This window comes from Leopardus geoffroyi, chromosome D4, assembly GCF_018350155.1.
Source record: "Leopardus geoffroyi isolate Oge1 chromosome D4, O.geoffroyi_Oge1_pat1.0, whole genome shotgun sequence".
NCBI classification, from domain to species: Eukaryota; Metazoa; Chordata; class Mammalia; order Carnivora; family Felidae; genus Leopardus; species Leopardus geoffroyi.
In genome coordinates, this window is record NC_059342.1 from 86,523,990 (window position 1) to 86,545,718 (window position 21,729).

Sequence of the window (21,729 nt, forward strand, 5' to 3'; positions counted from 1 at the left end):
CCCAGCCCAGCACTCATTTCATGGTCTAATTTATTGGTGGTGAGTATACAGGGGGGTGGGTCCAGGCCAGACAGTTGGGCCACTCCCCATCTAATGCCTGCCTGCCTTGGGGGGGGGTCTCCGTGTGACAGTTGCAGGGAGGAGCTAGGCTCCCCCGTTCCCAGGCTGGGCACCCCTAGGCTTCTCGTTTCCTTGCCAGAGTAGTGCCAGTCCAGGTGTGGAGGCCGCTGGGAGCAGGTCCGGGTGGCTCTGAGCTGGCCTGGGTGAGTCTGTTTCTCCCCTCCCACCCAGCCCAGGTCGCCAAGTGCTGGATCCGGGTTAAAAATTACAGGGACTTGGTTTCTACAACAGTGTGGACTTATAGGGCAGTGGTCTCTCTCTCCGTGGTCCTGGGCGGCCGTACTCCAGGCCCACTGGGTTTGAAGGTTCGGTGGGGTGGGGGGACCCCAAGGTGTTCCAAGCTGGTGCCCCCTCTGGCAGCAGGCCTCTGAGAGGGAGGCAGGAGGGGTGGGTGCAGAGGGCATGGTCCGTCCTTGGTCGAGTGCAGCGGTTGGGGTCCCGGGATAAGTTCACGGCCAGTGGTTCCCAGCTGGTGGCTGCTCAGTCTCTCTTGCTGGGCGAGGGCTGGCTCGGGGGCCCCCAGGTCTCCAGGCGGGGCACTACGCCATGCTGCTGGTGGAGCAGGGGGTGCTCTGGGTGCTCCCGATGCTGTGGTTGGTGCTACTGCTTTCTGAGGAGGCCGGGGCGGCCACCGCCACCACGGGCTCCCGCTTGCCGGGGGGACCTGGGGGCAGGGGCGGAGGTCAGGGCCCCGGCCGGGGCTCCCCGCTCCCCCAGAGGCTTCCCCGGGCTCCCCCAGGTGATGGTGGTAGAGGGGTCCTGAGCACTCATGGCGGGGGCCTGGGATACTCACGCGTGTGCGAGTAGATGTACCAGAGTGCAGCGGTGAGCAGGGCCCCGATAAGGAAGGCGCCAAAGGTGATGCCCAGCACGGCGGGCAGGACGAGGCCTTTGTCTATGCGCGCAAGGGAAGGGTGGCCGCAATCAGCACTGTGGCCTCCTCCCTGGCCCCCTACCCTGTTGTGCCGGCCAGGAGCACAGATTTGGGGAGGTGTGGAGGTCAGCCCCAGCTCTGCCACTGACTCTGACTTCTCTGAACCTCAGTCTCCTCATCTAGCAAATGGATTCATCATACTCATGCCTGGCACTAAGCCACGGTTGTTCTGACCGTTCACCCAGAGGGCCCAGCCAGGCCTTTGGTCCATGCCTCTGCCTTCCAGGGCTGATGGAGATGCGTTTTTAGGGAGAACAGATGGTATAATCTGAGCCAAGAGTGAGTGAGGCCTGGGAGTGCAGAGCCTGCCCCACCCTACTGTGGGACCTTGGGTCAATCCCTGCGCCTCTCTGAGCCCCGTACTACGGTCGTGATGGGCCAGGGCACTCTGTTCTTGGGTTTTCCCAAGCCTCGTTCCATCGACACTCCGGCCTCCTGTGTGACTATGGGCCTCCTTTTGGACCTTTAAGCTCCCATCTATGCAGTGGGGTAATTAGGCCTGCTCTCTTGGTATGGGCTGGGGTTGGGGGCTCCATCCTGGCCCAGGTGGGGTGGCAAGGAAGCAGGTGCCCCCCCCCGACCTCTGTCCCCAGTGTCAGTGACCTCCTCTGCCTGGTGGGGGCCTGGGTCCAAAGGGAATTAACAAGGAGCCTGGAGCGTGCTGGGCTGAAGCAGCATCCTCCACATGGGGGGGCCAGCCCCATCCCAATGTGCCTTCTGCCTCATTTGATTCTAGGACCCCCCACCACACACACACACCCAGCAAGGTCAGCTAGCAACCATGGACATTTGGAAGATCTAAATGCCTGGGATCTGGTCCACAGGGTAGTCAAGAGCAAAGACTTTCTGTCTAGAAGATGCGGCATGGATCCTACTCTAGGCTTCTGGGGACCCTTCTGCCCTCCTCCCAGGGCTGCTCTTTCTGGGGTCCTCTCTGCATGTCTGTGTCATACCCCTCTGGACCATCCAGCAGGCCCTACTCTGGCCTCAGCCCCCGGAACCCTAGAGGGACTCACCAGGCAGGCCAGGGCTGACGATGTTCAGACGCATAGAAATAGTCCTGTGGACTTCCTGGAGGAGGAAGAGAGAGTGGTGAATGAATGGCGCAGTCTGCAGGAGGCAGCTGCGGGGCTTGTTCCCTGGCTCTGTGATCCTGGCCTGTCACAACGCACCCTGGGGCCTTGGCTGTGGATCCCATCCCACCACTTTCTAGCTGGGAGCCTTTGGGTAAGTCCCGGGAGATCTGTACTGAGGGAGGATGGGTGGCCCTTTGCTGCTACTGGGATGTTCCCCGGGAGGTTCCTGACTCCCATGAGGATTGTGGGGTCACTCTGGCCTGCATCTGTGACACTTGTCAACACCTGGGAGAAATGAGCCAGGTCAGCCCAGAGGCCCATGCCCACTGAGTCTAGGGTGGAGAGGCCCACTCAGGAGTGGCTCAGAGGCTTTCCTAGCTTCATGCAACCAGAGAGGTTTCTAATCCTGGAGATCCTTCTGTGTGCCAGGGCCTGGGGGTGTGTGTGTCCAGAGCTGTGTGCCTGAGAACAGGGATCCCCACTGGACGGTGAGAGAGAAAATCAGAATTTTGTGTCCTTTATCTTAACCCCTCTTTGCTGAGATGTGTTGAATGTAGTGGCATTGGTGACTGTACCACATGGAAAGAGGGGTAAGTCTGGGTGGGTAGATTGATGGATGACTGGGTGGGATGGTGGAAGGACTACGGATGAATGATTGGGTGGGATGATGAGAAGTGTCAATTGATGAATGGATGACTAGGTGGGATGGTGGAAGGCAGGATGGATGAACATAGATGGGTGCTGGAAGGATGCATGGATGGAAGAAAGGAAGGATGAGTGGTTGTTGGAAGGACGGATGGCGGAAAGATGAAGGGAAGAAAAATGGCCGAAGAAAGGAAGGATGGATAGGTGGAAGAAAGAAAGGAAAGACGGGAGGACAGATGGTGGGTGGATGAATTGGTGGAAGGACAAATGGATGGATGGATGGAATGATGGATGATGGAAGGAGGGCCAGACAGAAGGGTGGATGGACGAACAGATGGGTGGATGGTAGAAGGATGAGTAGATGGAAGGATTGACGGATAGATGGAAAAAAGGAGAGATGGGTAGAAGAAAGGAATGAAGGATGGATGGGGGCAGCAGCAAATCCTACTAATGTCCGAGATACAGCAAAGCCATCAGACGGCAGCAGGGTGGCACAAAGTACGCCTGGTAGCCAGAAGCCACACGCCAGTCTGGTTCTGCCCCTTGCCAGCTGCTCCTATAACGTGGGCTGTCACATCCCTTCCTGGAAATCCCGGGCCCGAAGCCACCCTTGAAGCTGAGCTTGGCTCAGGCTCCACTCACCAGGGACCAAGTCCTCGGGCGCAGGGTTATGGTGCAGCTGAGGGTGCCAGTCGTGGGTGTGGGCACCATGTAGCCACGGAGGAGGAAGCTGAAGCGCATGTCACCACCAGGGCCTGGGGACAGCAGGCTTACACAGCTGCCCTTGGCTACCTGGCTCTGGATGAGCTCCACGGTGTCCGCGTCAGGGCCCAAATCCAGTTGGCAGCTGTCCAGCTGGAGCATGAGCTCAGGGATCGATGGGGACATGCTCACCTGCAGGGGGAGGTGAGAGTGATGAGGCATGGTCAGTTACTCACCCTTGCTCTCGTGGAATAAGCTAGATTCATTCTGGAGCTCCACCCCAGCGATAAGGACAGCCCTGGGTCTGCCTGGAGCAAACGAGGAGAAGACCTTCCACCCAGTGTCTCCCCCTCCCCCACGCCCCGTGCTGGCTGCCTCCTCGCACACCTTCTCTGTACTAATGGTGGAAAGGAAGGTTCTAAGGATCCCGGGAGTGGGCAGGCGGAGAGGTCAAGGCCAGTACCTGCACAAAGCCTTGTTGCCCCAGCTCGATGGTGTTGGAGGCCTGGAGGAAGTGCGGGCTGAGATACAGGCCCAGCTGGAAGGAGAGGCCCTCCATGTTGATGCAGTGCACCTTTTTCTGTGGGAGACAGGAGCGGGGGGATGGTCAGTCTGGGAGGCACCCAGCTTAGGAAGGTAAGAAGGGGATGCGGGTGGGGGTGGGAGTAGGAGCCATGGTCCCAAGTTGCTGCCCGACCCTGATTGTTCCCTTTAAAAAAACAAAAAACAAAGCTAATATTTATCAAGAACTTGCCCTGTGCCAGGCCTGTGTGAATGGTTTTCCATGTGTCTGCTCGGTGACTGTTCACAGGCACCCCCGTGGGGGGGATCCTTTCTTACACCCCTGTTTATAGGCATAACTTCTGGGCCCAGAAAGCTTAGTGGATTTGCACAAGGCCACACAGCCAGTATGTACTAGAATCCTCTGACTGGAGAGGCTGAGAATGTAACCCTAAACAGTACTGGGGGAGACTGAGGTACACTCAAGATAACATGGCTTGCCAGGATCGGGGCCTGAGTTTTCTGAAGCCTGCTCCCTCCCAGGCCAGGAAGGGGCGCCAGGACCCTGAACCAGATGGGTTAGCATGGTAACCATCCATCTCACCCGTTGCGGTGATGAACTTGACAAGAGGTTGATGACCACCTGCAGGAAAAGAGCCAAGGTCAGAGCCACAAAGTACCCCAGAGGGTACTTTCCCACCCAAACCACCCATTTAATGGATGGGAAGACTGAGGCAACCGATGGCTAAGTTTGTCTTCTACTGAGCACCACACCACACTCTCCCAAAGGCCCTTCAACCTGGAAGGTCAAGGAGGCACCAGCTAAGCTGGCCCAGATACCTTTCCTGCCCATCCTAGTTCTTACCTCATTACTGACCACATTGTCTGTCACTTCCGTGCCACAGCTGGAGTAGGTGCTGCGCAGGACAAACTGTTCATCTCTGTCCTCAGCCTGGCAGCTGGGGTCCCAGAAGGTCAGGCTTGTGATGGTGCACCTCAGAGTCTGGGCCAGGATTGGAGTAGGGGGGCACTGTCAGGAGGCATGGGGCTCTGGGGCCTGCCCGTCCTACCCCCAGCACCAAGGACTGACCTAACCCAAGGCTCCCAAATCAGCTTCTCCTGTCTTCATTTTTGTTACATCTTACACCACACCATTTAAGTCTTAAGACTTTTCCTGGGGCTCAGTTAAGCATCTGACTCTTGATTTTGGCTCAGGTCATGATCCCAGGGTTGTGGGATCGAGCCCTGTATCAGGCTCTGTGCTGAGCGTGGAGCCTGCTTGGGACTCTCTCTCCCTCTCTCCCTGCCCCTCCCCTACTCATGCACACATGCACTCTCTCAAAGTAGATAAACATTAAAAAAAAAAAAAAAAAAAAAAGAACTACACTCACTTTTGTACCTAGCCTTGTCCTAAGTATATCTATGACATCATGAGCTTGATTTACTATTTGTTTTTCTTCTAATATATATAGTTCAAATAAATGCAGCACTATTAAAATTGAAAACATTAATCTGAGTTCTACATAAAATCATTGCCCACATCCCAGGGGCGTGTAATCCCACCAGCATAACCCAGTCTCAGAACCCTAGACTCTCAGATGTGGGGTTGGCAAAGTTTTCCTATAAAGGGCCAGATAATAAACAGATTCCGTGGGCCATGTGCTCGCAGTTGTAATTACCAAACTTTGCCATCATAGCCTGAAGCAGCTATAGAAACAGGTGAACGAATGGGCTGTGGGGTAGTAACACTTTATTTATAGAAACACAGAGGACCAACGTTCGCCACCTCCTTTCTTAGAAGAACCAATCTTGGAATTTTTCAGTCACACTCGTAGGATCAAAGAATCTCGGAGTCTTAGAGTTGAGTGAGCAGTTGAGTGAGCACCCGAATCCAACTAACTCACATCTACTCCTCCAGAATGCCACTCCTGTTACTGCCACCCAGATGCCCAGAGCCACCTTAGGAGAAAATAGCCCACCAAATAAAAATGACTCTGGGTCAAGCCGCAGTGACCCATAGGCCTGGAATTCAAATTCTGCACGCTGACCACATTTCATAAATCAATGAGAGGGTAGGACGCTCTGTGTTGGGGTAATTCTGTTCAGACCCTTTTCTTTGTATTTTCTTCTACCTGGATGCTGTACTCAGAAAATGTGCAGGTGGGTTTTTTTTTTTTTTTTTTTTTTTGTATTTTTGACAAATGGCATCATACTGTCCACCTGTAGCTTAGTTTGGTAAGTGTGATGTAAATCATAATATATATTTCTCTATATTTCTAGATCTAGCACATTCTTTTGAATTGTCATATAACGTTCCAAAGATTGATGGATTACAGTGTACTCATCCAGACCCCTTGGCTTGGGTAGCAGTAATGCCAGCCAGATAGAGGCAGAGGGGGAGAAGAGCGGGGCAGCAGACAGGTGGCAATTCATATTGCCCCTGAACCCCACAGCCCCCCCCAAATTTCCACATGGACCTAACTACAGATTTAAGTGTCACTCTCAAAATCCCTGAGAACACGGGTGATTTGTCGAGGCCCTGGCAAAGATTTCCTGCCTCAGGCTGGAAGAAATCCCACAGGGGAAGATGGGCAGCTAGGATGGCCCAGTGTTTTTAAATGTCCAAAAACAGGGGCGCCTGGGGGCTCAGGTGGTTAAGCTTGATTTTGGCTCAGGTCATGATCTCGGCTCAGGTCGTGATCTCGCGGTTTGTGAGTTCGAGCCCCACATTGGGCTCTGCACCGACGGCACAGAGCCTGCTTGGGATTCTCTTCCCTCTCTCTGCCCCTACCCTGCTTGCACTCTCAAAATAAACTTAAAAAAAAACAACCCAAAACTTTAAAATGTCCAAAGACACAAAAATCACTGTAGCCAAAATTTAGAACAAGGTTATTTCAAGTAAGAATAATGGACAAGGCCCCCCCTCCCCTTTTTAAATGTAAAATGCTTATATAAAAATCATCAAGAAAAATACTGAGCTACCTTGATAAAGAGCTTAGGTCACATGGAGCCGTGCCCATACTACTAATCAAAGAATTAAAAATTGAAACAAGAACACCATGTCCCACCTCTCGTTGGCAAAGGTTTTTGGAATTTTTAAAATTCTATTTTATTTTTATTTTTTAAGGAAGCCCTATGCCCAGCATGGGGCTTCAACTCACAACCCCAAGATCAAGAATCACATGCCTCACCAACAGAGCCAGCCAGGTGCTCTGGCAAAGGTGGTTTGGATTTTTTTTTTTTTTTTGGTTTTTGTTTTTTCCTTAAATCATTGTCTGGAGAGAGAGTCAAAATGCTCCCCTAAATCAGCAATGAAAACTAGAATCTTTTGGAAAGTAGGTTGGCAACATGTATCAAAACTTAACAGAATATTCAATCATTTTGACCCAGAAATCTCACCAATGTGGAAATCTATCCCAAGAAAATAATCATACGTAAAGAATGCACAATATTTTCTGCGCATTTATAACGTTGCACAACTGGAAGCAATCTAAATGTCTGACAAGGGAGGAAGGGTTAATTATGTCGTGTCAATTTGATGGAATATGCACTCATTAAAGTGATATTAAGTACATTCGTCAAAGTTCTAAAAATACATGAAGTGAATATAGCAGGAGACAGACAAGTGCATTGGACAGGATTTCACCATGTAAGAAATCCACAGAGAACATGTTTGAGAAACACACTAAAATATTGGTAGCCACTGTCTTTGGGCAGGAAGACTGCGATTTTCTTTTCTGGTTTTTCACATTAAAAAAAAAAAAATCCAGTGTTATTTTTATAGTAAGTGCCTTGTTCTTCAATCTGGTGGAGATTATGTTGTTTAAAATATTCCGTTAAATGACCCCTCAGCTCAACCTGCATTTAGGATTAATTGATGACTAACTACTATCTGCTTTTTTTTTTTTTTTTAATTTTTTTTTTTCAACGTTTATTTATTTTTGGGACAGAGAGAGACAGAGCATGAACGGGGGAGGGGCAGAGAGAGAGGGAGACACAGAATCGGAAACAGGCTCCGGGCTCTGAGCCATCAGCCCAGAGCCTGACGCGGGGCTCGAACTCACGGACCGCGAGATCGTGACCTGGCTGAAGTCGGACGCTTAACCGACTGCGCCACCCAGGCGCCCCTACTATCTGCTTTTTTAAACGTTTTGTTTTTGAGAGAGAGAGAGAGAGAGAGAGCGCGAGCATGAGCAGGGGAGGGGCAGAGAGAGAGAGGGAGACACAGAATCCGAAGCAGGCGCCAGGCTCTAAGCTGTCAGCACAGAGCCCGACGCGGAGCTCGAACCCACGAACCGTGAGATCGTGACCTGCGCCGAAGTCAGACACTTAGCCTACTGAGCCACCCAGGCGCACAGGACCCCCAAGATTCTTGGCCTAAAGGAACGACCGGCTCTGCTCCCTGGGGCTGGGGGGTGGGGACGCCCTTACCGAGATGAGATCTTTCTTGAGTACCAGAGTCATGACGCCTTCGGAGCACTTGGGCTGGATCAGGGACAGGAGCAGCTCCTGGTTGCAGCTCTCCTTGGGAGGGGTGGTCTGGACAGGGGCGGGAGAGGTCTGCAGCCCACCACCTGCAGGGCAGCAGAGGCCGGCAGGCAGTCAGCGCTCCCTGTGCGCCAGGCACCAAGCGCTTCGGTAACTAGCCGCTCAGTCCTCAGGCGGGGCACAAGGAAGACGGGACAGGAAGACAGGGCTCCCCTGGGCTGACACAGCGGCCCCGTGCACACAGCGGCCAGGGGCACTTTCGCTGTCCCGGGGCCACTGATCCAGGGAGAGGGCGAGGGAAGGGAGGAGGGTGCTCACCGCAGCTGCGGGCCTGCAGCGAGACGACACTGGCCAGCGGGAGCTCCACGAACGATGCCACCACGCTGGCGTTGAGTCTCCGGGCCTCCCCCAGCAGGCCTTGGGGTGTGTCAGGGAGCACGAAGCCGCGGATGTTCTTCTCTGGAAAGATCTTGAAGGAGTATTCCCCAGTGGTCTAACAAGAGAGCAGGGAGCCACAGCCGCAGTCAGGGGGCAGCCTGGCAGGGGCGCCGCAGGCCAGCCAGGGTTATGGCAGGCCTCAGTGCCACCCTCCTTTGCTCCTACGGTTTCCTCTCTGCCTGGGCTACCTCCCCTCATCTCCTGGCTGCTGTTTGTCCTTCACATCAGCTTGGGGTTCACTTCTCCAGGAAACTTCCCTGACCCTGTGGGCTGGGGTAGGGGCCTCCCGAGGGGATGATGGAAAGCTTCACGGAGGAGGTGCCATCTGGGTGGAGGTCTGAAGGAAGAACAGATAGTGCACAGAGGAAGAAGGTGGATGTGTGAAGGCTCAGGGCTGGGAGTTTGGGTTCCCTCTTTGGAGAGCCCCTGCGAGGCCCGCGCAGGGCTGTCTGGGTCGCCGAACAAGACTCACCCAGATCTGCATGTTGTGGTTGGCGTCGATGAGCCAGGACACATAGGGGGGCCCTTGCAGGATAAGGACAGCGTCCGGATCCCCCGAGGCACAACGCAGTTCCACCTTCACGGTCACTGTCCGGGGCCTGCAGGGAGACAGACCCCGGCGTCAGCGCAGGGCAGGAATGCGGGGATGGGCGGGACCTGATGGAGACTGGCCAGGAGGGGACCAGGCCTGGGGTCTGGTGGACAGCGATTGGGGGCCTTCGCCTGGTCTCTGTAGGTCCGCGGGATGGGCGTGGAAGTGGGTGGGGCTCAGGTCCATAAGGGGCGGGGCCCAGAGATAAGGGGGCAGAAACAATACTGTTACCTAGCCAGGGGTGGGGCTTGATGCGGGCGGGGCCTGGGGCGGGGTCAGGCACGCTTACCTGTCCTGGGTGCCTGGCAGGACCCTCACGATGTGTGCTTCCTTGTGGCCAGGCACACCCTCCAAACGACAGCCCCGGACAGAGGCCGGAGTGAGCGGCTTCCATTCGAGCGTGTGGCCCATGTCCATGAGGGGTTCCAGACTGCAGGAGGACGGTGACCCTGGGGCTGTGGGGACAAGCTCACCTCAGTTCCTCTCTGGAGCAGCCTGGCACCGCTACACAGTAAAAGTGGGGTGGGCAGGGTGGAGCAGCAAGGAAGTGGGGTGCCTGGGAGGACCGGAGTTCAAGTCTCCCCTCCACCACTTACTGCCAGGTGACCTGGGGCAAATCCCCTGGCCCGTTGCCTCATCTGTCAACACAGGGGTAATAAAGGCATGAACCCATGGCTCATGTTAGGGGTGCAGCCCAGCAATGACCAGCGCATCACCTCACTTTCTTCTTTCTTTCTTTCTTTCTTTCTTTCTTTCTTTCTTTCTTTCTTTCTTTTTTTTTTTAACTTTCTTCTTTCTTACGGCATTTACCATGACCTGAAATTATGGAATGTATTCATCTGTGGACGTGTTTATTATCATCTCCCCACCACGGTGTTGGCTCCAGGATGGCAGGATCTGGGTCCGTCTGCACAGACTCCCCAGATGCCTAGCATAGGACTGAACACATAGTAGGTGCACAATAAACAATGTAAACGTGCTGCTTTCTAGGTCAAAAATTACTGTCCCCTTAGAGCACTGACTTGCTCTATGTGACCTGGGGCAAATCACATCCCAGTTTGGAGCCTTAGTGTCCACATCTGAGGAACGGGTCAGAGGAATTCACATTTTTTTTCTAGAGCTGAGTCCTGAGTCCAAAGAAGCTGCTGGGGGAAGCTGACCTTGGTCCAGACGGAGGAGGATGCTTTCAGGGTCGTTCAGCTCAGCGACAGATGCGATGGGGCCCTTTGTATCTGCCCAGTTGAGGAGCTGACTCTTGGTGGTGAGGGGTGGCAGCTTTGTGGTGTTGATTCCTGGGTGCCCTTGGAAGATGACCATCTTGGGGTCCTGGGAAGACACGTGGAGGCTCAGAGTGCTGTTCCTGGGCCTGAGCCCCCTCTGTTCCATTCAGGAGGTTGGGAGGTAACTTGGGGAGGCAGCCAGTTGGTTAACTGGAGGAGGCAGGGCTGAGAATCCCGAGCCTGATAAATCTGAAGCCCACTAATTGGCCCCCTGCCCAGAGCCAGATCTGTCCCATCTCCCTCCCATACCTGGGGTGCCGGATGGACACACATCTGTGTTCATTCACCTGTTCATTCAAACACCACCTCCCCCGCCTTCCATAGCGTTAGCCATTCAACCTACCCTTGTGACATTATGTGGCTAGGGTCTGTGAGGCACCGTGTCTGCCTCGCCCACCCCCGCATGGTGCCAGACACACAGTAGGCACTGGGAAACATTAATCTGACTTTGTGCCCGGGCCCTGGGCCCAGCACCGGGGATCCTGACGTGTCAGATTTACCCAGATACCTAGCACGTAGCAGGTGCTCCTTGTGCCGAGGGAAGGGAGCAAGGAAGGAAAGAAGAAACAAACGAGTAAATGAATGAATGAATGAATGAGAGACTAAGGGACTGTCCCTGCCCTGGGGGATCTTACCGCCCAGAAGCCAGTCATGCCTCAAGTCATTTGAAACAACGGTAGACGGAGGATGTTATTTAATAGACGCAAGGGAGCAAGACAGGTCTCTGGAGGGACAGGGATGGGGACCTGGAGGCCTCTAGCACCTCACTGCTCTACTGCCCATGCCTCAGGTGAGACCCTGGTGGGCCAGGGGAAGGAAGCAGGGAAGACTTCCTGGAAGAGGTGTTCTGTTGAAGCCAAAAGGATTCAGAGGGGCCCCAGACTCAGGAGTCCCTTTGCATTCCATCTTCAAAGCCGGGCGCATCGCTCTGGAACAATACCACCTTAAGGGCTTCAGGCTAGATACTAAGGGGGACTGCCTGACAGCGGAGGTAGGCAAGACACCACAGAATGGTCCACCTAGAACGGAGCAGGACTTAAACGAGGGAACAAAGTGATGAGCGCCCGGGTGAGGATCCCAGCCCCCCATGATAGAAGGGCTGGGGCAGTGGTTTAGAGCTGGAGGAGAGGAGGGACCTTTACCCAGTCTGACTCCCAGGGTCATCATCTGTAAAATGGGCATGTAACAGGGATTAAAGGGCAAGGCGTTTGTCAATTGCCTGGTGCTGGGTCAGACCCAGAGGCCCGAGCCCCAAACCCCGCTGCGGCCCCTCTGGTGGAATCCCTCCACCCGCTCAGGTAGCTGTGGCTGGGACGCCAGCAGCTCCGACAGTGCCCCACCCCCATCCTGAGTATTCTTAGTTCCAGGGAGGAAGGCCTGGCCTGGCCGGAGCCAGTCACTACTGCGACCTTCCTGCCAGGCGGGTGCATTTTCGTGTTCCCTGCGTCACCCAGGGCCCCGCCTGCAGGGCCCAGGAACGGGAAGGGGAAGGGGGGGCGGGTGGGGGCTGCAAGTCAAGGCGGCGAGGAGGAGTCCTGGCAGGCCTGGCTCTCCACAGGGCCTTGATTTACCCCACGGGGAACAGAGGAAAGTACTACATGGGGCTGTTCGGGCTCTGCCCTCCTGATCGGTGTCCATGGCTCCCGGGGCTTTCAGGCTGGCCCTCTCCCTCTGGTGCCCGGGGCCAGCCTGGCTGCTTCACCCCACCCCCAACCGCTCTCGTCTCTGGGCCCATCTCCCAGGCAGCCCTGGATCTGGGTCTGTCTGGGTTCCCAGCTTCCCTCCTCCTCCTCTCTCTGTGGTTTCCCTGAGTGTCTGTCCGTCCCTCCCACAACATGCTGCCTCTGCCTAGTTCCATTTTTCTGTCTGTGTCTCTCTCCCCCTTGTTATCTTTGCTGTTCACCCCCACCCCTGCCCTCCGCTTTCTCTGGCGGTAAACAGCAGCTGCTCCCATCTGGGGGCCGCCTCCCAGGGCCTTCCAGTAGGGGAGGCAGTGCCCACAGGCCACCCCACCTCCTCCAGCCCTGATCCCCCCCTTGCTGTGGGTCCCAGCCAGTTGACCTCCTCTCTGGTGGGTGTGCCTGACACTTAAACTTGAGTTTTTAAAACATATTTTTTTCTCCAGTGTAGGCCATGTTCATGAGAGCAAATGTTGCCAATTCAACAAAGCATAAAGAACAAATAAATACCTCTCTCAATCCCACTTCCCAGCCGTAACCACTATTAACACATTGTTAGGTTTCCTTTTCCTTTGTACATAAATGTTTTCAGGCAGATCTTGTAACTTCTTCAAAGACAGTGACCAGATTACTTTACGGGATGTCACTGAATCTGATTCTGCCACCGGACAGAAGGGAAAACAGAGGTGATGCAAGAAGATTGGAGTTGGCCGGGGTTGCCCGTCACCCTGACTCCCACGTCTGGGTTTGGAATCTTTACCCCAGACCCTGCCGCCTTTTGGGCTCTCTCATCAGGGCCCCATGGGATTCGCCAGGCAGGGCCCCGGTGAGTAACGTCAGAATGAAAAGGAGAAGCGGGGCTGCTGGGGCTCAGGGGAGCCCGGCCCACAGAGACGGACAGCAGGGGCCTCCGCCCAGGTTGGAGGTAACACACTCACGAAGGCCAGGTTGAGTGGGATTCCTGGGGCCTGTAACCGCAGGAGCACGTTCTTGTTTGCGCTGAGGACCAGGAGCACCTCTCGGGGCCACGTGCCATTTTGCGTGGACTTCTGGATTGTCAGCTCCAGCTCTGACACCTCCTAGGGTGGGGGCAGAAGAGGGACACACGCAACAGTCAGGCTTGCTCAGGCTGTGGTAAAGACTCACTGTCAGCTTCCCCTCCCCTCTCCCTGCCCCACTGGGCTGCCCCTGTCTCCGAGCGCCCAGAGCCGCGCCCGGCCTTCGGGAGATGCTCAGGTAATATTTGCTGAGTGAACGAAGGCGATTAGTCTCATCAAATCCAAAGAGATTTTTTTTTATTATTATTTTTTTTAATTTTTTTTTTTCAACGTTTATTTATTTTTTGGGGGACAGAGAGAGACAGAGCATGAACGGGGGAGGGGCAGAGAGAGGGAGACACAGAATCAGAAGCAGGCTCCAGGCTCTGAGCCATCAGCCCAGAGCCCGACGCGGGGCTCGAACTCACGGACCGCGAGATCGTGACCTGGCTGAAGTCGGACGCTTAACCGACTGCGCCACCCAGGCGCCCCAAATCCAAAGAGATTTTTAAAAAGGCGATAAGCCCGAACTGTATCCAGTAGATCAAAGGTGGTTGTTTCTATTGAGCGCCTGCTGTATACCAGGCCTGCAAGCATCTGTGTGACTTAGAGAGCGCCCTGTGCCCCTTCTCTGTTCCTAGGCAGCCATGTTGAGGCACCTGCCCCTTCCCAGTTTGCGGTGTTCCTGTTTGCCTTACTATCTTGAAGCACTAAAATGCCCGTGTTTTTGTGGCTGGAACGCCATCCTTTTGCTAGAAGACGAGGAAGTTGAAATCATTTGTCTTGAGAGGTACCTACTGCATGAAAAGTTTTAATCTCCCGTGGTGTATGCAGTTAGAATGCTTTCGTAACCACAACCGCATCCACAACAACAACAACAACGCTTCACACTTACGTGGTGCTTACTACGTGCCAGGACTGTGCTAAGTGTTTTGCATACGGACTGATCTACTCACAACCTGAAGAGGTAGGCAGCATTGTTCTCACTTAATAGATGAGGAAATGCACAGAGAGGTAAAGTCACTTGCCCAGGATCACACAGCACTAAATACAGAGCTAGGATACGCACTTGGACAGGCCTCGCCTCTCACTGTATGGCCCCACATTTTTCTGTACCTCCTTATTCCCAAGAAGAAAAAGGACACGGCGATCCCCAAGGCAAAGCTTCTATTGAAAGACCAGCACCCTCAGCCCTGCTCAAAGACTTTCTGAGCCAGTGAACAGGTGGCTGCTGAAACCGAGGCGGGGACGTGCCTCAGGGGCCCCCCCCACGGACTCACGAGGACAAAGACGGATGGAAACACTTCACTGGAAAATGAGCTCCAGCCGCTCTCCAAAGCGGGCAGTCTCTCCACGGAGATAAAACCTAACCCCTTAAACCTCCTCATACTTCTCAAAAGGGAGAGCGGTATTTCAAGATGAAGACATCAGTGGAAAGTTTTAGATTTCACTTCCAATTATCTCCTGGCCATTTCCCCAGCTGATGTCACAGAGCCAGAGAGCACTCTGCAGCCACTGGAAAAATCTGCCCAGAAGTATTTCCGTCAGTCAATAATGACACCATAGTCACTCTTTGTTTGTGACTTTGCTCTTTAAAACAAAAGAGCGAACAATGTGATTTCATTTTCAATGTTTCACAAGTAGCTCTTTCATTTTAGTGAGCTACTGAGGTTGGCTATCTTTGAATCACGACTTTTGTGCGAATTTATACAGCAATATATATTTCTAATTTATATTTTATAAGATCACACTTTTGATTTGTGTTTTCTTTTATAGTTGATTTATTGAGAGAGAGAGCGCAAGCGAGCGAGCAGGGGAGGGGCGGAGAGAGAGGGAGAGAGAGAGAATCCCAAGCAGACTCCACGCTGTCCGCACAGAGCCCCATGAGGGGCTTGGACTCGCGAACCGTGAGATCATGGCCTGAGCCGAAACCAAGAGTCAGATGCTTCACCGACTGAGCCACCCAGGCACCCCTCGTTTAATCAGCGTTTTCTAAAGGGTTTATAACATTTTGGTTTTTGAAATATCTTTTAAAATCAATTTCGTAAAATATTTATGCACCCTAGGGGTGCCTGGCTTAGTGGAGAATGGGACTCTTGATCTCGGGGCTGCGAATTCGAGCCTTGCTTTGGATGTGGAGATTACTTAAATAAAACTTAAAAAAAAATAGGTATACATTCTAGACACCTTACAAGTTAAACACTGGGTTTAATAGATTTGGGGAAACTATGAAATACAAATCTAAATGTCAGAACTGACATTTTGTTCCAGGATTGTGATCTCTATCTGAAATTGTTGTTTAATTAATTAATTTAAAAATTGAAGTATAATTAGCAGACTACTTGAAATTAACCGGAGCAAAGGGAGACCCACCTCCGCGGTACAGCCGACCTGCCAGAATCTTTGAGAACGGACCTGCCCTCGCCTCCTTACCCTGAATGCGTGTGTAATCACATCTGTTTGCACAGCTCTGTGTCGCTACTGAACGCCGTTCAACTGTACCCTCTAAACGGGCAAACTTGACCTAGACGAAACGGTTGACAAAGCAACTGACTATCGGTAATTTCACATGGTTCAACTTAACCTGTGCCTGGCCCTGTACTGAGCAGGTGACATGCGCTCTTGTGAAGCAGAATCGGGTATTTAATCTCCCATTTTACGGGTACAACACCACTGTCTAGCCCCATCTGTCTGTCCTCCCCCGAGGGAGTGACCTTTGGGGCCGCACACAGCGAAGAGATGGGCCCCGTGATTTGGAGACGCTCAGCCGCAGGGATGAGATCTGTCCTCTGCCCCTTGCCGGGCATCCACGGCCCGAGAGCGCGGCAGGCGACAGAAAAGCTGGGAGGGCACCCTCGGAGCTGGCAGGAAAGAGCCCTGGGAACCCTCATTCTTGCCGCTGCTTGGCAACTGTACCTGCTCCCCTGTACCTCAGTCTCCCCACTTGGTAGGACGGGGTTGGGAACAAATACCAGGTAGGGTTCTGGATAAAGGAAGTGAAAAAAGAGAAGTGGAGGTCGGCGTCGGGTCACGCCAAGGGTGAGGGCATTAAGAGACTGACACTTCGGGACATTTGTCACGACACACTCAGCTCTCCACCCACCGCGTCCCTCCTTGTACGGTTGGGGACTGAGACACAAAGAGGGGGAGCCATGGGCCAGGGCCACACGGCAAGTGAGCGGTGGAAACTCAGGGAGGCGGGAAGGCTGGGCTCCCTGGGGTCTCGGAGCTCCCGGACCTGGCCGAAGTCAGCTGGTTCCCAGAAAAAACCGGTTGGGTTTGCACAGCAAACATTTCCATCCCGCGGCCCTGACTCATCCCTGCAGTCCCTCATACGCACGCGGACTTCCCTCTTCCTTCCCAGCCCAGAGCCCAGAGGCAAAGGAAAGGGGTCTGCCTTGCCCCCCACCTCCAGGTTCCCCGTCTTCTGAATGACATCCTGGGAATTCGGGGGAGCCTCGTGGAAGTAGGCAGGCCGGCCAGCCCCTCACTCCCAGCTCCGAACCGGGCCAACCCCCGCCCCTTCCCCGAGTGGGTGGGCGGGAGACCGAGTTTCTATTTTTGTGCCAGCGTCCCACAGATGCCATTGTTGGCCCAGCGGTTGGTGGCGGGAAGGGGGGATTTCGGTGAGGAGGCCCTGAACACTAGTAGCCACTTATAGAAAGTTGCTTCCAGCAATTCTTCTAGGAGTGGAGCCTTGGGGCTGCCTGCAGCCCCCACCCTCCTAGGGCCAGACTGGAGCCGGCCAGATTGGAGCCAGCCGTCCCTCTGTCCAGCCCAGCAGACTCAGATGATACGTACGAGCGGGCTGGCAGGGGAAGGGGGGGGTCAAAGCCAGACTGGTCTGGTTTCAAATGCGGGCTCAGGCGTTCACCTGTGACCCTGGGCAGTCACTCTTCTTCTCTGGGGCTCGATTTCCCGATCTGGAAAATGGGCTGAACGATACGCCCGCTTCACAGACTGGTTGAGGGCTCAGTGAGGTTCTGCTTCCAGAGTGTGCTGGCCAGCGCCTAGCTAAATACGCAGCAGTGGATGGCTTTCATTACCTGCCTTTTCCTCCTGGCCCGCCCATCCCGAGTGCCATGGGTTGGGGCTGGGGAGGTTGGCATTAGAGGTGGGCGGCAGTTAGCTGGAATTGTCTTGGCTACGTCTCACTGTGGCATCCCCTCTCTGGCTCTCTGGGCCTCGCTCTTCCCCTCTGTGTAGTGAGGAGTGGGGCTCAGCGGTGTTCTAGTATTGTGTGGCCGCTGGATTTCATCCTGCCACCTTGGGTGGGGGCGGGCGGCCCAGTGTTTGGCATTCCAGGAGTCATAGTCTCTAGCCAGGTGGACACAGAGTGGGTTTCCAGACCCCCCCCCCCCCGCCCCAGGAGAGACCTACTACTTTCCGCAGCTGAGGGCCCCTGGTCGGCCTATGTTCTCCCCACCTCCCCAGTTTCATTTGCCAATCTGAGAGGCCAGGGCTGGGCCCAGCCTGGGGCTTCTGGGCTCCTGAAGGGGCACGACTCTCTCCTCCAGGAGCTTGGCAAACACCCCTAAACAACCAGAGATGGACAGCAAGTGGCACCACGAACCCTTTGGGATGGTCAGTCAACAAATGTTCACGTGCATGTATATTTCTCCTTCCTTCCTTCTTTCCATTATCCATCCACACACCCATCCACCCACCCATCCATCCAACCACCCACCCATCCATCCATCCACCCACCCATCCATCCATCCACCCACCCACCCATCCATCCACCCATCCATCCATCCACCCATCCATCCATCCACCCATCCATCCACCCACCCATCCATCCATCCACCCACCCACCCATCCATCCATCCATCCACCCATCCATCCACCCATCCATCCATCCACCCATCCATCCATCCATCCACCCATCCACCCACCCATCCATCCATCCACCCATCCATCCATCCACCCACCCACCCACCCATCCATCCATCCACCCACCCACCCACCCATCCATCCATCCATCCACCCATCCATCCACCCATCCATCCATCCATCCATCCACACACCCATCCACCCACCCATCCATCCACCCATCCATCCATCCATCCATCCATCCATCCATCCATCCATCCAATATTTACTTCCAGTCTGACCCTGAACTTGACACTGGGGACACAACAGGGAGAAAGCAGACTATCCCCACTCAGCCTGTTTGGCTGCTGCCCATTCTGTGCCTTTCCACCAAACTTGCCCCTAATATCTGTAAGGCCTGGGTTACGACTACAAATGGGAGCCCCTGGCTTCCAGCCCGCCCTCCTTTCTTTTTACCTCCTTCTCTTCACGAGTACGGATGTGGGCAACGCAGCCCGAATGCCCAAGCTCTGCCATGGCCACCCCCTACACACAGCCACCGTGCCCATCCTTTAGGTCTGGAGGGGCTTCTACTAGTCACGCAGTGCCCCCGCTGGAGGGTGGGACAGAAAAGAGCCCCATGCAGCCTCAGGAGGGGGCTCAGCACACACAGGGCAGGGAATTCTGGAGTCCGGGTACCCAGAGCACGGACTCGGGGGACGGGTACAGGCTCCACGTCCCTTTGACCTGCAGCTACCCTATCCCGGGGGAGGAGCACAACTAGAAGAGGGCCAGAGAAGAGCCATTAATTGTGGGGCCTGAACAGGGGTCCCCATTGCCCGAGTCTGAGAGTGACACTGCCCTCCACGGCCCTTCACAGCCTCTCAGGATGGTAGCCCAGGGCCCTTCCCGCTCTCATTCTCTCTCTCTCCCTGCCTGAGCAGCCTTGCCTGCCCCTCTGGTCAGGAATGAGTCAGTGCAAGGGCCCGGCAGGTTCCGTCTGCTTGGGGGTGGGTGGGGTGTCTTTGGCTCCGCGGGTTTGCCCAGAAGTAGGGTGAATCAGCGGCTGCCCCAGCTCTGCCTGGCTGCCTGGAGTTTGTTGGGAGGACAGATCGGTGCAGTCGGTCTGACGGGAATCGCTGAGACACCAGGCCGGTTTCCTGTCTCCACGGGTCAGGATGTGACCCCGGGCCCCCTCCCGGAATCCAGGCTCCGGCCTGCCCTTCGGGGACCCGGTGAGATAGAGCCCCTGCCCAGTGGCCCCCTTGTCTGTCTGCCGCAGACCTCTCTTCCCCGAGCCGCTTGGCTCCCTCAGCTCATCGGCTGTCCACCCGCAGGAAGTCTGAGGATTCAGACGCTGCGCAGGGGTGGACGGGACAGCCGTTTCTGCGTGCCAGGGTTTGAAGAAGGTGGCCACAGGTCGGGAGGGCTTGGGCTGGTTGCTGAGATAGCCGCCCCCCCCCCCCCCCGCCAGCCCCCCGCCAGCTCATGTTTCTGGCCTCTAGGCCTTTGCTCCTGTGGGGCCCTCTGCCTGCAATGCCCTTCACCCCCCTCTCTGTCTGGCTAGACGCCAGGAGCCTTTCACTAATGCCCCTTTCCCTCCACAGCCTCACGTGCCCCTCGTTGCCGATCCCATTACTCAACACCCAGGGTGCTGGTGCCCACCTCTGCCTCTCCTGACTTGGGATTGGCTCGATGGCAGGGGTCACGTCTGCTTTCTCTCTGCACCATCAATGCCCAACGCTGGCTGGGCACAGAGCAGGCACCTGTCGATGGCTGGTTGTCGGGTGGTGGGGAGGGGGGCTATCAAGGACCCGATCCCTGGGGGCCTCCCCAGGGAGAAAGGTGCCTTCTGGGTCACAGCATGGGGTCTGGTGGGATTCACCGCCCCTACCTCAGCCACCTGGTAGCAATAACCTTTGGGGATCAACTTAGTTGACTGACGGGACGATATTCTGGAAACCATAGCATGCCCGGCAAGATTTTTACAGGTGAGACACGGAGGCCAGAGAGGAGACATTATAACAACAACCAGTGCTACTGGGCAGGCCTGCACTCAATATTTGCCTGCCCCACCCCACTGGATTCTCACCGCCCCCGGAGGTGCTGTTATGGGCCCTGTATTTCCCGTGGAAAACCAAGGCCTTAGAGAGGTAGCCCAAGGCCGTGCTGCCCTGAGCTGTGAAGCCGAAGTTCAATCTGAAGACTGGTTCCAGAACCCGCGTGCTTCACTGCTGCATCAAGGTCACACAGCAGTGCGTGCATTCATTCATTCATTCAATCATTCATTCACTCAGCAGTTATTTGGTATCTGTCAGGCCCTGGGCCAGATCCTGACCCTCTGTGATTCCTCGGTGAGTCCCCGAGCCCAAGAAATATGTGTGAGGGGCTCCCGGGTGGTTCGGTCAGTTAAGCATCTGACTTTTGGTTTTGACTCAGGTCACGATCTCACAGTTCGTGAGTTCGAGCCCCACGTCGGGCTCTGCGCTGACAGCGTGGAGCCTGCTTGGGATTCTGTCTCTCTATCTCTGTCTCTCTCTCAAAAAGAAAGACACAAACATGTAAGAAATAGGTGCGTGTGTTGGAGAGTGAGAAGGGGCCCCCTCTGCAGGCCAGGCACCGTGTGGGGTGCTGGTCAGTGACATCCAAGGCTGGAGCGCCAGTCTCCTGAGCCCCAGCTGTCTCCACCACCCCCTCAGACAGACATGCCTGGCGGTCTTGGGGCTTGCAGCGTGGCTTCTCGGATTAAAAGCCAGACGCCCCAAGGACTGAGTTTTCTGGAAGAGGCAGAGGGTGACGGGAGATTCTGTTGCCGTGAGCTCTAGGACGGCATGAGTGACCCTGGCATTCTACCGTACCCCTAAAAACCCTCCGATGACTGTCACTGCCCACGGGATAAAGACCAAACTCCTTAATATGGTGACAGGGCCTTCTCACCCCCCGCCCCCATCCCTGCCCCAAAGGTGGACAGCAAGCTCCCGCCACGGCGAACCACATTTGGACCCTAACCACGGTCCTTACCTGCCTGTGCATTCGCTCTGTGCTCTGCTCTTCCCTAACGCCTCCTTCGCTCCATGAGCTCCTGACCATCCTTCGTGTTGTTGCTTCCTCCAGGAAGCCCTGCCTAATCCCACAGCAGTTGGAGTATCCCTGCCCTGCTCTGCCCTCCCCAAGAAAGCACCGATCACCCGGGTCCTGGCTGACTGTCTACACATCTGTTTCCCATAGACCCGGGCACTTGGCAGGGGGCTTTTCTCTGACTCTGGCCCCTCATTGAAAGATTAGGGTTGGGGGAGCCCAGTCACCCAGAGGAGGTACAGAGACCTGATCATCAGAACAAACAAAACGAACTTCTAGAGGGCAATCTTATTTTCCATATCATCACCAAACTTGAAAAAAATTACAATGGCTACGAAAACCCTATA

The 21,729-nt window shown here is 55.0% G+C and overlaps 1 protein-coding gene across 1 annotated transcript in view; it reads right to left on the bottom strand.

Moving 5' to 3' along the window:
* Window positions 1-13: 13 nt before the first annotated feature.
* ENG (endoglin) overlaps window positions 14-21,729 on the bottom strand; it is a 32,278-nt gene continuing 10,562 nt past the window's right edge. Inside the window, exons 3-15 of the mRNA XM_045468319.1 lie at window positions 13,394-13,534; window positions 10,657-10,822; window positions 9,786-9,951; window positions 9,377-9,503; window positions 8,785-8,959; window positions 8,410-8,552; window positions 4,844-4,981; window positions 4,583-4,621; window positions 3,941-4,057; window positions 3,418-3,669; window positions 2,071-2,125; window positions 914-1,015; window positions 14-784 (exon numbers count right to left, since the gene is read on the bottom strand). Of these exons, the coding sequence (XP_045324275.1) occupies window positions 660-784; window positions 914-1,015; window positions 2,071-2,125; window positions 3,418-3,669; window positions 3,941-4,057; window positions 4,583-4,621; window positions 4,844-4,981; window positions 8,410-8,552; window positions 8,785-8,959; window positions 9,377-9,503; window positions 9,786-9,951; window positions 10,657-10,822; window positions 13,394-13,534 (1,746 nt within the window). The 3' untranslated portion in view covers window positions 14-659. The remainder of the gene's footprint in view (window positions 785-913; window positions 1,016-2,070; window positions 2,126-3,417; window positions 3,670-3,940; window positions 4,058-4,582; window positions 4,622-4,843; window positions 4,982-8,409; window positions 8,553-8,784; window positions 8,960-9,376; window positions 9,504-9,785; window positions 9,952-10,656; window positions 10,823-13,393; window positions 13,535-21,729) is intronic.